Source organism: Sarcophilus harrisii, chromosome 1 (assembly GCF_902635505.1).
Source record: "Sarcophilus harrisii chromosome 1, mSarHar1.11, whole genome shotgun sequence".
In the NCBI taxonomy this organism is placed as follows: domain Eukaryota; kingdom Metazoa; phylum Chordata; class Mammalia; order Dasyuromorphia; family Dasyuridae; genus Sarcophilus; species Sarcophilus harrisii.
In genome coordinates, this window is record NC_045426.1 from 425,231,800 (window position 1) to 425,246,895 (window position 15,096).

Consider the following 15,096-nt stretch of genomic DNA (forward strand, 5'->3'; position numbering starts at 1 on the left):
GGGGACACAAAATTTGAATTAGAATTTGAATAATGACATTTTAGGGATCAGAATCAAGGGGATAGGAAATGTATGATTAGGTAGGAATTTATTAATTAAAGCATGAGTTTAGATAGGTTATATACATCCCTAGAGCTATAACAGCACAATGATTCTCATTACCCCTTCCTCTTTTAACTATCCCCACAAACTCCTTCACAACCTATTCCCCTCTTAATGTGTGTTCTTTCCTTTCTTCTTCTCACTCTTGTGCTCCCACATTGAATTCTGGAGCCATTGACCATTGATTAAAAAATAATCTCTTGATTAGAGAATAAACTCCTTAAGAACATGATCTTTGCTTTCAAATTTGAATATAGAGCTCTTAGTAGAGTCCTTGGTACATTATAAATTCTTAAATGCTTTTATATTCATTTGTTCACTGATTTATTTTATGAAAAGCATTTTCACATTAATAATCATCTACTGAACATTTCAAAATGGATGCTCCATAGAGTCTCAAACAAAGTTAACTCAATATCTCTCCCCATCCCCCCAAACCTTCCCCTCTTCCAAACTTCCCTGTTTTATCAGGATTCTTCCAGTCTCCCAGGTTCATAGCCTAGGCATTATCCTTGACTCCTCAATCTCCTTCATCCCATATATTTAATTAAAGATAAGATCTTGTTTTCTTTCTTCAATATCTCTCAGATTCAAGCCTATGCCTTGTTCCCACAACTAGCTACCGAGTTATTTGTACAAGTCCTCATTATATCCTGCTTATATTATTGCCATGGCCTCCTAATTAATCTCCTTTTCTATAGTTTCTCACAACTTATGTGCATTCTCTACAATGCTGTCAAAGTCATTTTCTTTAAGTTCAGACTTGACCATGTGATGCCACTGTTCTATTAACTTCAGTGACTTCCTGTTGGCTTTAGGATAAACTATAAACCATAAACTCTACTATTTTGATTTTAAAGCTCTTCACAACCCAATTCCCATTATTCTTCCTTCCATACTCTAGTCTAATCAAATGTTATTTCTCTCTCTCTCTCTTTTTTTTTTTTTTTAAACAATCAATACTCCACATCTCCTGAGGCATCCTGGGAGGTGACATCTTCAAACCTCATGTGGTTACCCTGAAGCACCTTCAAGATGTCCAGGGAAAAAGCTACCTGGAAATCCAATTACTTCCTCAAGATCATCCAACTTCTGGATGATTATCCAAAATGCTTCTTTGTGGGAACAGACAATGTGGGCTCTAAGCTGATGCAATAGATTTGAATGTCCCTCCATGGAGAGGCTGTGGTGTTGATGGGGAAAAATACCATGATGTGCAAAGCCATTTGTGGGCATCTGGAAGAAGAACCCTGCCCTGGAGAAACTTCTGCCTCATATTAGGGGGAATGTGGGCTTCCCGTTCACCAAAGAAGATCTGACTGAGATTAGGGATATGCTTCTGGCCAATAAGGTGCCAGCTGTCCTTATTAGTGCCATTGCCCCATGTGATATCACTTTGCCAGTCCAGAACACTGGGCTGGGTCCTGAGAAGATTTCCTTCTTCCAAACACTAGGTATCTCCACAAAGATTTCCCGGAGCACCATTGAAATTTTGAGTTATGTGCAGCTGATTAAGACTGGAGACAAAGTCGGGGGGCTGGCAAGGCTACCTTGTTAAATATGCTGAACACTTCTCCAATCTCGTGCAGGCTTATCATTCAGCAGGTCTTTGATAATGGCAGCATCTACAACCCTGAAGTGCTGGATATTATGGAGGAGATTTTGCACCTTTGGTTTTTAGAGGGTGTCCATAATCTTGCCAGTGTTAATCTGAAGATTGGTTACTCAACTGTTACATCAGTACCCCACTCAATCATCAATGGGCACAAGTGGGTCGTGGCTGTAACTGTGGAGATTATACTTTCCTACTTGCTGAAAAGGTGAAGGCCTTCTTGATTGACCCCTCAGCATTTGCTGTGGCTGCCCCTACAGCTGCTGCCATGCCTGCTACACCAGCCAAAGTGGAAGCCAAAGGAGAATTGGAGGAGTATGATAAAGACATGGCATTTGGTCTGTTTGATTAACCCACAGGAGATGACTATTTCATCTGGGTTATTTGTGGAACAAAGAAATAAAAGTGCTCATTTATTAAAAAAAAATAATCAACACTCCATCTCCTTTCTTTTAGCTTTTGCATTGATTTATCACTCTGCCTGCCTTTTATCTCTGTCAGTCTGTCTCTTCAGTTAAGATCTTGGGCATGAAGTTTTTCCTAATTCTAGTGCTCTTTCTCTACCTTATATTCAACTAGTTTGCATATGTTTGTATTTATTCTCTTTATGTTCATGCTATCTATATTTTATATGTCCTTGTGTTGACATTCAGGAGTGTTTAACCCAAAGTTATATTGGGGTTATGGGCCAATTATTGTAAGGTGTCTCAAAAGAATTTGTAAGCATAGACCTTCAAACTGAGGGGCAAAGATTTTATTTTATTAAGAGTGGGCTAAATTCATACAGAAGTTAGCTGATGGGTTAAAACCCCTAAATAAATTAGCTATAACAAAGCAAAAGATACTATGGCAGGCTAACCCTAAAAAGTTAGCTAATTACAAAAAGGAGTTAGATATAACAAGGAGAAAGACACTATGGCAGGCTAACACTAAAAAAAAGAGTGCCTTAGTGTTTTACAGGTAAATCCTTTTAAAGGGGAAATAGGAAGTTTGATACAATAATGTAGCTTTCAGATAAACTATAGCAAAGGTGAGCTTATCAAAGACCTCCACCTGGAGTGAGACTATTGTCAAGAGTCCACTTGAACAAAAGGCCTACTTAAGAACTAAAGGTCCACTTAAGGCTAAAATAGTCCTATCCATGCTTCTCTCTGTTTATTTCAGGGAATAGCTAGCTTCCAGATTATATAAAGGCTCTCTGAACACTCCCACCTAAATACCCAGGAAATCATTATCTAACTCCTTCAGTAGAATGTGAGCTTTTTGTGAGTAGATTGTTTCATCATTTTTATTTGTGTGATCCTCAAATCATAGCACAGTGCCAGCTATGTGTTAGGTATTTAATTATACTTCTTAATTGAATAATCTGTTGTTACATTTGGGTGCAACAAAGATATATGTGAATTCTGAAATTTTCTTTTTAACTTGTCTATACTTAAATTATTTTCTTTTTTATTCTTTTGCTGAAAAATATGATGAAAATCCTTTTTCTTTGGTTTGTTCATAAGTCTCAGTCTGCTGTGAAAACCAGATGTGAATATAAAAACAATCTTCTCTAATCCTAGTTTTCTATTAAAATATGCCTCATGTACTAAAGTGGGGTCATGAACCTGACACAATGGCCCAAATACATCAAGAAGCAATACAGGTCATGTCTCTTAACAAAATTAAGTCAGAGAAAAGCCCAGATATCTCTTCCTTTCAGTTACACCTTTTTCTTTTCTTTTCTTTCTTTTTTCTTGTCACATATATTCTTCTTTTTGAGGCTATTTGAAAGACAAACAATAATAACAAAAACAAAAATGTTCATGTTTCTAAAAGTAAATATAGAAATATAATATCATTGAAACATGGTATCAATAAATGTGGCTACTCCGTAAGCAATCAGGCATTTTAAAAAATACTCATGGAATTGGGTATGGGAGGATGAAGATAATGGGTTGGGGAAAAGATGGAGAAAAATATAAAAGTAATGGGTGTAGAATTAAATTAAGGGTTTTTTTTTGGGGGGGAGGAAAGGGTGCAGATCTGTGATTTTTATCAGGTTAGTGAAACTGCTTCTACAAAGGCAGATCTACATCTTGTCTATAACTTTTAGTTTTAGTGAAGAAGGAGAAGGTAAGACGCTTGAAAACAATCATAAAGATGGTGTTTGTCAGAGGCAGATCCTGAACTGACGTCTTTTTATTTTAAATATTATGTACTATACCAACTGCTTCTAATATAAATTCACACATTTTATCCATCATACCACTTCTCTCCAATGTATATTTAGCTTACTGATTTAAAAATGAAAGTAATATCCATAAGTCAATTAAATTTTTTAGGAAACATAGATAGTATAGCTGAAAAGTACCTTAGGTTCCTCTCCTAATTTACATAAGTAAATTCAGGGTCAGGTAGGTAAAGTGACTTACCTAGTGTCACACAGGTTTTAAATGTTTTAGGTAGAATTTGAATTCAATAAAGCACTGTACTAGGTGGTGGGGACATACTAAGACAAAAATAAAATAATTTCTACCTTCAAGGAGCTAAGGAATGCTGATGGAGAAAGACCAGGAAAGTTTCTTGAGGGAAGTTATACAGAAGCTTATCCTCTAAGGAAAAGTAAAGATTAATAAGTATACATTCTAGGCATAGAGGAACATTTGTAAGACTATCTGGAAGTGGTAGATGAATGTGTGAACAGGAGCAATGAAAAACAAGACTGAAGTATTATGACCAAACTTTTTAAGGCTATAACTACCAAGTAGAGTAGTCTGTATCTTCAGGGCAATAGGGAGCTGCTGAAGTTATTTCAACAGTAGTGTGATTTAATTAGATCTGTTGGCGAAGAAGGTTATTTTGGCAACTGTGTGGAGGAAGTACTGGAGAAGGGAAGGTTGGAGTAGGAGCAGAGAATCAATTTAGAAGGCTTTTAAAATAATCCAACAAAAGATTCTGAGGGATTAAACTATTAAAATGAGTGGTAAGAAGACTTGAAAAAGGTTGTGGATATAAAACTTGTAGGTCTTGAAAACTGATTGCAGAGGGGGGTAGAAATTAAAGATAAAGCTTTGTAAGATTGGGAAGGTGATGGTGACCTTAACAGAAACAGGAAATAAAGTTAAGTTTTGGTGTAAGAATGGGAACATGAGTTTTCTCTTTTCGGCATATAAAATTCTGGGATTCCAATGAGTAATCCCCATAGAGACATCTGTTAGAAATTGTAGGTTCAAGAGTTGAGTTCTAGAGAAAGATTAGGGATGGATATTTATATTTGGAAGCTATCTTTGTAGAAATGATAATTCAACCTCTGTGAACAATTGAGATCAACAAAGGATAAAATGTTGAAAGTGAAGTTGACATAAGACATAAGCTTCTAGGGGTGGAGGTGTAGAATTTCTATATACAATCCAATGACTTTCCAATAAAATGTAACCTGGCTAATCAGAGTATTAAAAATGGGAGAAATCACTTTGAAAGGTTCCCTAAAAATACCCCCTATTTGTTCTTTTTATGAATCTAAGGAGACTGTTAGGGATACTTTTATAGCTGAAATCATGTGGCCTGTTCTTGTTATACCTTCTTGGCCACAAGACAACAACAACAACAAACTCCTATTTCACTCCAAAAGGAACACAGTGAATTTACAAATTGCTGAAATTTACCTTTAGCTCAGCCACAAACTGAGACAGATCTTGGCTTATGCACTAAATCAATCAAAATGTAAGCTTATCTTGGGCCATTTTGTATTAGTGGTTTCCTTCTCCCACAGAATCACAGGTGGAAATAAAGCCATTGTTTTCTTCATTCCCTACATAATTGAAGCTATTGTGATAACCTATCAGAGTTCAGTAAAGTGATGACAAGGCATAATAGGAAATCCCTTTCAAACATTATCATCCCCAAGAGATCATAGTTGTCAAGTGTATCCAGTCTAACTCTTTAATTTTACAAAAGAGGAAACTGAAATCCAGAGAACTGACATGACTTATTCATGTATAGTAAATGACATAAATTTCAGAGTGAGGATTTGAATCCCTGACTCTGGAAAGAAATTCATGATAGGATAACTCTAGCAGAAAATCTCTAATTTTTTTTTTTTTATGTCATATACCTTTGGAAGTCTAATGAAGACTTTTATAGAGGAAACAGTTAAAAATATAAAAACATAAAAGTACATAATACCTCTAAAATATACATACTTAGAACATATAAATATAAACACATTTATGTGAATATATATTCATTTACATGTATATACATGCTCATAAACACATATAAATGCATATACATATTAGCAGATCCCAGGTTAAGACTCCTGATCTCACATTACATTACATCATCTTTCTGTTTGCCCTAGCACTGGCTCTCTCTTGTGCCTGGAATGCTCTGCCCCCTCACCTCTGCCTCTTAGTTTCACTAACTTCCTTAAATCTTCTCACCTTCGACAGAAGATAATTTCCATTTGCCCCAGATGCTAGTGTCTTTCACTTTCAGATTACTTCCCCACCACTCTGCAAAAGACTTTCTAGTACCTCACTATTTATTTACATGTTACCTTCCTCATTAGAATTTAAGGTCTTTGAAAGCAGTAATCATTTTCTTTTCTGTAACCTCAGTACTTAGAAAGATGGATTGTTTTACTAACATTCTTCACCACAAATGTCCATAGGTGATTCTTTGCAATATCATGCCCCATTCATCCCATTTATGTTTGAAAGCATTTTTTCTTACTCCAGTAAGGATGGTATAAATTAAGGAAGGCTTCACTACTTCTTGAAGCTGTATAACTTTGTTTTAGTTTTCTGTTCTTGCCTTGGCCCCAGTTCTAACTGTTTTAGCCTCTAGTCTGCTATTCTATTAGTTCCAAAATACTGCCTTCCCTTTAGTGAGATGAGCCAAGAGTCATAAACATTTTTGTTCCTCATTTAAGGAAGAAGGGAATATGTAATGAGTAAGTAAAGACTTATTCCTCAAGATTATTTGCATAATGGGGGGAGAGGGAGAAAGAGAGAAAGAGAAAGAAGGGAAAAAGAGAGATAGACAGAGATAGAGACCGAGACAGAGAGAAACAGAGAGACAGAAAGAAGAAAAGAGAGGAAAGGAAAAGAGAAGAAGAGAAAAAAAGGATTATGGATAGAAAGAATTGGAAAGTAGAGGAGAGCAGTTAGAAGGAGAAGAGAGGAGGAGAGAGGAAGGGAGAGAAACAGAGAGACAGAGAGAAAAGGAGGCCCAAAAAGAGACAGAAACAGAAAAACAGAGGCTTTCAGAAGTACCAAAGCAGGATTAGAGTTGCTACTTAAGCTGTAGAATATTATTTTATATTGTCTCCACCTTAGGCCCTAGAAAATTTTCATATATTAAATTAAATCCATAAATTAAATTATCTAAATGAATGGTCACAATGATATATTGTGACAGCTTTGACTGTCACAATGCAGCTTTGACTAAGATTCCATTGCTATTTTGTATTTAGATCTATAAATTTAATTGTACTCTATCTAGAAAAAATTCCTTGGCAACTTGGTTGAAGCAATAAAATCATTTTTAACTAAAAATTTGAACCTACCTACAATTTTTCATTTTTAATCTACTTGCTTCACTATTAGGACTGCATCCCATACCTGAATGCTGAAATCTTAAAAAAAAAAAAAAAAAAAAAGCTTCTTAAAATGATGCAGTGATTTCAAATATGCCTATATTCTACTTCATCTATTCAGATTTCAGCATACTCCAAAAATGAATTACCTAATTCTTTTTTGAGCAGTCTTCATTTAATATTTTTTTCCTCCTATCTGGGAGGCTCATCAATTTCCCCAAAAGGATAGATTTCCAATAGAATAAGCAAGATTTCTTCACCTATGTTATGTGAATTTGTATGTTTTTAAAAAAAATATTTTAATGCACAAACTTCAATATGTTATTTCTTTTATAATTTTGAGCATTTTATGCATTTAAAAATGTTATCCTGAGAAGGATCCACAGACTTCATCAGGCTGCTGAAGGAGATGCTGCTTTGGAAAAGATGGGAGAATTTTGTGTTTGTTTCTTTTTTCTCCCAGATAAAATCCCCACAGAGTTGAAGCTACATACAATTCAAAAGAAGGGGTATTAAGTAATTGTGCTTATTGAACTCCTTTTGCAGATCCTAGGATTGAATCGATCAGTGAAGAAACAGATCCACAATAGGTCACCTACTTTTAAATCCAGACAGATATTGCTGGAACATGTTATTAAGGGGATGAAGATTTTGCTCAAGAACTTCTTTAACTTTCAGCAATTTACTTACAATTGATAGTAGTAAGATGTCAGAAAACACCAAGCTACTTGGTTATTATTATGTTTCACAGGAACTAATCCTGACACTAGGTCTCTGAGGGAGAAATAGGCAAAGTGCTATGCCTGACTCCCTGTTTTTAGTCAGCTTTGCAGGATATCCTCTAATATATTAAATAAAATCAGATAGCAGAATCTCGCCTTTCCTTAGTAGTTGCAAAAGAAAAGCATAAAAGAGTATAAATTGGCACATTTTGTGTTCCCAGGAGCATTCAGGCTCCAAAATGTTGGTCATCTGCTTCACAATCAGACAATTTGGTTGAAGAAATGAAAATATGTACTTGAATGGATGCATTCCTTCCATCTTTTAAAGGTCCCATTGCTTTGGGACACAGATCTTTCTTCTTCTTTTCCTGCGTAGTCTTATTTAAAGAGTTCTTATTAAAAAATCAACTTTAGGTAGAAGGAAAAATACTTTTTTATATCACCCATATTTTTTATTATGGAGTTAATCTTTCTAGTTAGTGTGGTTTCATATTTCAAAATATTTTTCCTTTTATATCCAATATTCAATACTTTAAAATTCTATATAATAAAATATTAATAATTATTCATTAGAATTCATCAGTGATGTTAATTAATTCTTTATTGATTACATGAATAAGCTTTCTCTTTTTTTGTACCTTCAAAGGGCAAAATATTATGTTTTAAATAAGTTTGTACTTTTTTTTAAACAGAGAGGACCTGAAATTAGCATATTGTTAGCTTTTTACATCTCAAAAGTTTTTATGGCATTTAAACAAAAGTACTTACAGACTAGTACATTTTTCACATTGAAAAATAAAGTTACAATCTTAAATTTGTTTTGTTTTTGTTTTACAAGTGATACACTGAACAAGTCACACAATACAGAAAGCTGCTCATGAAGCATGCAGTTCAGGTTCTATTGAGAGGACTCCTTGAAGGATTAAGTACTATTTTAATATCTGCCAGACAAATCACAAGGACCCACCAGAGTATAACAACAGATGATCTCCTTGAAGGTTTTCCTTAATTCTTGACTCCTAAGGGCATAAATAAGGGGATCAATGATGGAATTACACATGATGAGGATGAGATAAAAGTTGAAGTGGGACATGAAACATACACAGTATGGATTTTGGGGACATGAGATATAGAAAATCAGGTGGAGGAAAAAGGGTGCCCAACAGACTACAAAAACCCCAATCAGGATAGTCAAAGTAATAGCCCCCTTCATATTGGCCCCTTGGCGAATGGTGCCAGTGCCAGGGAGAACTGCAATCCTCTTAATGTGAAGTCGGGCCATCAGAAACATGTGGACATAAAGAGAAGCCATGAGAGCTAGCATTGTGAAGAACATACTAATGAGACAGATGATGACAGCACTACTGTCTGAGTAAATGATAAATAATATGCCTGAAACAGTACAAGCTGCCCATATACAAGTGATGATGATCCCAACCCGTCTAACAGTCATGATATTGTGATACTGGAGAGCATAGAAGATAGTAAAGTACCTGTCTACTGCAATAGAAAGCAGGCTGCAAATAGAAGCAAGCAGAGAGCTACAAATCACTGAATCAATGACATTATCAATGTTCACTGTGAAACTTTGTGCATCAGTCTCAGTGCTGTTTAGCAGCGTGATAACAATAGTCTCTGATCCATTGGAGACGCTCACCAGCATGTCAGCCACAGCCAAGCTACAGATGAAGAAGTACATGGGAGAGTGGAGATTCTTGTTCTTGGCGATTGCCACAATCACCAGGATGTTCTCCAACAAACTGATGATACCCAGGGTGACAAACACCTCAGGGGAAACAAAAAGTTGTTCGTAGCAACCCCTGTCCAGGTAACCTTTGCCGAAGGAGTCATTGGCATTGCCGTGTAAGACAAAGCTGTGGTTCCAGAAGTGGAGAGAGGGGTGCATTCCGTGGAAGTGTAGTTCATTTTGTGTGGAGTTCATTTTGGAAAGAGTTCAAACTCTTGCTGAAATCCTTAAAAACCTCAAGTCTCTTCTGAGGGGCCTTTCTTTAGTCCCTCAAGATAGGAAATCAGAAGATGGTCCTGGCACTCTCTGGCATGTCTCCTACAGTTTTAGTGCAGTTCTTGTTTCCTTTAGGAACAGTTCTGAGCATTCACTTTAAGTCCCAAAGTTTAATCGTTTTTTTTTTCAGCTGCAAAGAGCTTCGGTTTTTCACCTCTTCTTCCCTCTATTGTCCCTTGAGCTTTTTCTTAAGCCTTATTTATTCGATGCTTTTCAAAATCATTTTTCCTTGCAACCGCTTTCACAGAAAGAGCTCAGAATGGGTATGCTATGTCAAATGCTGCCCGGTAGAAATATCAGCCGGTAGAAAAATCAGCCGGCTGCTGATTTTTATAGTGTATGGAAGGAGGAAAAAAAAGGGGGTGGGGCGGGCTGAGGTTGCTCCGCCTCCTCTTTGCAGTCCAACCAATGCTGCTAAAGTACAACGTGAGTCTAGGAGATAGTGATTATGTTTCAGAACGACAAATTGCCTGGCCAGAATAGGTTTGCGTGCAGCCGCTTCTGGAATCAAGAAGCTGATGGGGTATGAAATTTATTTTGCTTTTTCAAGTTGTTAGCCCAAGTAACGTGTCTTCCTAGGGAATGCTCTGTTCTATCACTCCCAAATGCCCTCAAAGCAACAATATATTTCCTTGCCCCAAGGTAGTTCTTTCAATTTTTCCCGTGCATACATTTGAAAGCTACTCTTTTATGCCTAAAATGGACCTCGTGGTCATTTACCTGAGAGATCCAGTTATTCCTTTGCTCTTAACTATCTTTCTAAATTATGAAGTACCTTAATAGGTGAGCAATAATGCTTTACTTTTTAAAGAGCTGGATCCCCTAGACAAAATGTCATAATAAAAGACTATGGCAATAAATCACCCAATTACTACAAAGAAAGCTTTAATTCATTAAGAAGATTAAGAAATTAAACTGCTATGGGCAGAAATCTTACAGTGCTCAGACACATAGTTCCTATTATTTAGCTGAAAATGCCTTTGAGTACTTTCAAAAACAACTAAAGTTCATATGTTGTTTTATATATACATATATATATATATATATATATATATATATAATCTATACTCAGAAGGAAAAAAAGACACAATCATTAATCTGGTAATCTATGACAAGTTTTAAAAATGAAGATTATAAATCAGCCTTAAAATTTATCCAGTGTGGGAAAGGAAAAGGTTCCATGGATATTAAATATTGAAATAATTAACAAGCCTATTTAGTCAAGTAAGGACTAATGACCTACTGTTCTCTATAATACACTTTTTGAAATTCTTCCCCAGCTTGATTTTGAATGGGAATTGATCTTATTCCTTCATTTTGCTCTCAAGTCTCTCACATCAGTATCAAGAAGTAAGGTAATATGTTTCTATTATTATCAAGGGAGATCCCCATTTAAGAGGGTGAGGGAGGAATGCTATGAAAAGCTTAAGGACAGATGAAAATTTTTGGAAGAGTCTCTGTGGTGATCAATTTGATTAAAAGGTGTAAAAGGAATGCCTTATTGGAATTCAATAGTAAGTGGGGATGCTCTCTATTATTGAGAATTTCAACCCTCCATGCCTTAATAGACTTTTAAAAAATAGATTGCTTAAGGTGAAAAGAAAGCCATTACTTAATGGCCAATTTTCAGTTGTTGAATCTTTTTGAACTTAATTGGGTTGATCCTTGAATGAGTATCCATCCCTGTACCTCTACTGTTTTTGTTGTTGCTGCTGCTAAGACACATCCAGCTCTTTGTGACTGATATTTTCAAGCTCTAGGCTTGAAATATTAAATATACTACCTTTGCATTCCTTATAAGTTCTAGACCTCCTTACCTCAACTTCCATTCTCACTAGGAAATTGTGTTTTTAGAAGCACAGTTAACTCTTAGGAATCCTTATGCCACCTCTCATTGCCCAGCTGAATCCTCTAACAAGGCTATTTATCAGTTAAGGTTCTGTAAGTACTCCTGATAGAGTTGGACTATCTTTCTAAAGATATTGGTTCTATTTCCCTCATTTATCCAATTAATATCAATTAGTTTCTTCAAAGGTATATTTACTGAGAAAATAGAGTAAGAATAGAATGAAAAACATTTTCTCCTAGTCTCTGAAGGTATGTTCTCCCTCAGACCTTTGGGACAATATACTCAGACTTAAAATGACTACTAAGGACATTCACCTACCAAATAATGTCCAAATGTGACATAGCCTGTGGACAAAATTATTCTCTTATTTATAAAAAACAGTGTCTTGATGATTGATTCATTACTGGGCTAGTGAAGCAATTAGTTAGAGGTTTTATTCCTCATTGGGATCAATTTCTATATACTTTGGCATGGACCTCCCATCACTGTGATTTTAGCTGTTAATTCTTCCAAATATTCTAAACTAATGAAGGTACTCCCTAATCCAAATAGTCTCCGATGCTCCTTTTTCTAAGGCAGTAAAAATAAATGCAATGGAGACAAGAAACAATAGGGCTATATTAATGTACTACATGTTAGCCCAATTTCAGAGAGTAAGCTGCAGTTGCTAAGTCTTCCTCTATTTATTTCAGAGAGTGATGATAATTCTTGACTCCTGATCAGCAAGCAACCATACTGGAATGATAACTAAGTTGCTTCAGAAGCAACTTCTGTAGTTGTATGGAGACTTCTTCTGTATGTATATTCTTCTGTATGCAGACCCAGTTGTATCCCAGCAGGTAAAAAACATGCAGTAAACAGATCATAAACACAATACCTGTGAATACTCAAAACTTGGAAGCAGGGCTTTTCAGTTACATGTACTGAGCTTCCACATAAGCATGCAACAGAGAGAATACTATATGGTCAAAAGATGAAATTCCTATTAACCAGTCCCCGCCTTCCTCTCTTCCATTAAATTTTCATGATTTGAAGAATCATCATAATAAGATTAATAATTATTTTCTTTTTTTGATCCATAAATTCAAATTTTCATCTCATTTAGAAAATAGGATCAACCTCATTCACTTCCAATCCTTTGCAGATAATAATCATCAACAACTTGCCTGAGCTGTTTCTGTTCCTTACCTCTATAGGAGATGATAATGAAAATAAATTAGCTGAAGAGCAAATGAAGGAAAAGCTTCTGGTGAGTAATTCAAAGACTGGACAACCAACTGTTTTACAGCTGAGAATTGACTGTACATTCTTTTAATAGATTCCAAGAAAAAAATACATCTCTTCTAAACAACCTATTTTTATTCATGTTTGTAACTTTCAAACACTGCTTCTACATAGTTATTATCTGCCCCCAACCTATCAGCCCAATCAGACCAAACCTATTTAGTTATAATGATCCTCAAATTGCCCTGGTTTATTTACATTGAGCAGAAGGCTATCTTTCTCACTTTTGTTATAAGTACATTCTGACCTAGATTCTCCACATTACTCTCTATGAAGGCTGGGCCCCCACAAAGAAAGGCCCTCAAAAAAGTACATTTATTAAGAACATTTAGCACATTACTAGTGTAGTGAATTTTGTTTTCTGAATGCATAAAGTTTTCTTAAGCATAGTGCAAATTATGAGCTTCTTCAGGACTGAACTAATCTTTAGAACAAGCAGGCAAAGGATCATTAAATGCAATTCTGTCTAGAATCTGACACCTTATCTTTCAGTGTCTGAAATTTCTAACATAAAGATTCATTATTTTTATCAAGTCTTTTTTTCAATTAAGCTTAATAAAATGAATACATACAATAAATTTATTATGTTCCCCCCAAAACCAAACTTAATGGTATCAATATCAACATTCTTCTTCCTCTACCCAGAACCATATACATGTATAAAAACTGAATTTCCTGTCCTTTAGGAGTTCATATCTAGAACGTCACTAATTCATGTTGATTTTTTCTTATAATATCTTCTCTTTTTTATTTCTCATACCACCACTATAGGTCTTTGTTAATAATATCTGGTAAAACCTTCCCATCAATCCCTCCTTATTAAAATCTTTCCTACACACTACTTTTCTACCGGATTTATGAAAACAATTGTGATTTCCTTCCTCAAAAATCTTATTTTTTATTTGACAAATAAAATTCAAATCTCTTTGTTTGAATACCAGACTATCTTGGCCTCGGAGATGAAGTTGGGAATTAGTTGTCTCATTGAATGATCATCAAGATTCAGTTTAGAACAGAACTATTAATTGAGTCAGATGGACCAGCAACATGCGTGAATCAGATTAAAATGTAATAAGGAAATATTTTAAAAAATAGATAAAAATACAATCAATCATGGATAAATGATAACTTGTGATTTTTAAGTCAATATGCAGGCCACTGAGATCCTTATGTTTGGCTTAGTAGCTATTTTTTCTTTTTGAGTTTGATACTATCTATCAATAGAATATTGAACTAAAATCTAATAAAATAAAATTTAATAGTATCAGCTTATATTTTGAGACAATCATAGATAGAAAACATGTTCTTGGCTTACTCAGGACAATTTTAATTTTGTTCATGTGTCTATATTGGTATGAAATTATAGGTCATTCAGTATGTAACAAAAGCAAATTTATTTGGTCATCTGAGTAAGATATTAATCAAGATATATACTGAACATATCTCAAAATAATTTAACAATTTAACACTCCCCTTCTTAAGTTGTTCATTGTAATTCAAGCATTCAAACACAACTGGAGCTCCTTTTAGTTGTCTTATATTTAGGCAGCAAGAAGTGATTTCAACAGTCCAATCCTATATTTTGTATCAAATAGGTCTTAAAAATAGATTTGACACCTTTTAAAGAAATAACTAATATAAGAGTGGGAGATTAGTACATTGTTTCCCTCAAATAACAGTTTATTTGGAAAAAAAAATCTTTCAATATGAGACAAAGGCACAGAATGTCAGCTAAAATAAGTTAATGTGATATTAGGTTGCATTAATATGAGTATAGTATTCAGACAAGGATTTAATAATCTTCTTTCAATCTACCATGGCTAAATCACAGTTGGAGCATTATGTTCAGCTTTGGGGTTCCATCTTCAGAAGATACATTGATAAATGGGAAAGTAATCAAAAGAGAAAAACTAAGGTGCG

General features: G+C 35.0%; 1 protein-coding gene and 1 pseudogene across 1 annotated transcript; one reads left to right on the forward strand and one right to left on the reverse strand.

Moving 5' to 3' along the window:
• The first annotated feature begins 1,137 nt into the window (after positions 1 to 1,137).
• Positions 1,138 to 2,066, forward strand: LOC100920885 (annotated as a pseudogene).
• Positions 2,067 to 8,613: 6,547 nt separating this feature from the next.
• Positions 8,614 to 10,346, reverse strand: MC4R (melanocortin 4 receptor). Its single transcript, XM_003762764.3, has one exon. It carries the CDS (start codon positions 9,960 to 9,962, stop codon positions 8,955 to 8,957), a length of 1,008 nt encoding a protein of 335 aa, XP_003762812.1. The 5' UTR covers positions 9,963 to 10,346; the 3' UTR covers positions 8,614 to 8,954.
• Positions 10,347 to 15,096: the final 4,750 nt, after the last annotated feature.

Excerpts from the sequence above, each read along its gene's own strand:
- MC4R (XM_003762764.3), bottom strand. The coding sequence starts at position 9,962 with ATGAACTCCACACAAAATGAACTACACTTCCACGGAATGCACCCCTCT.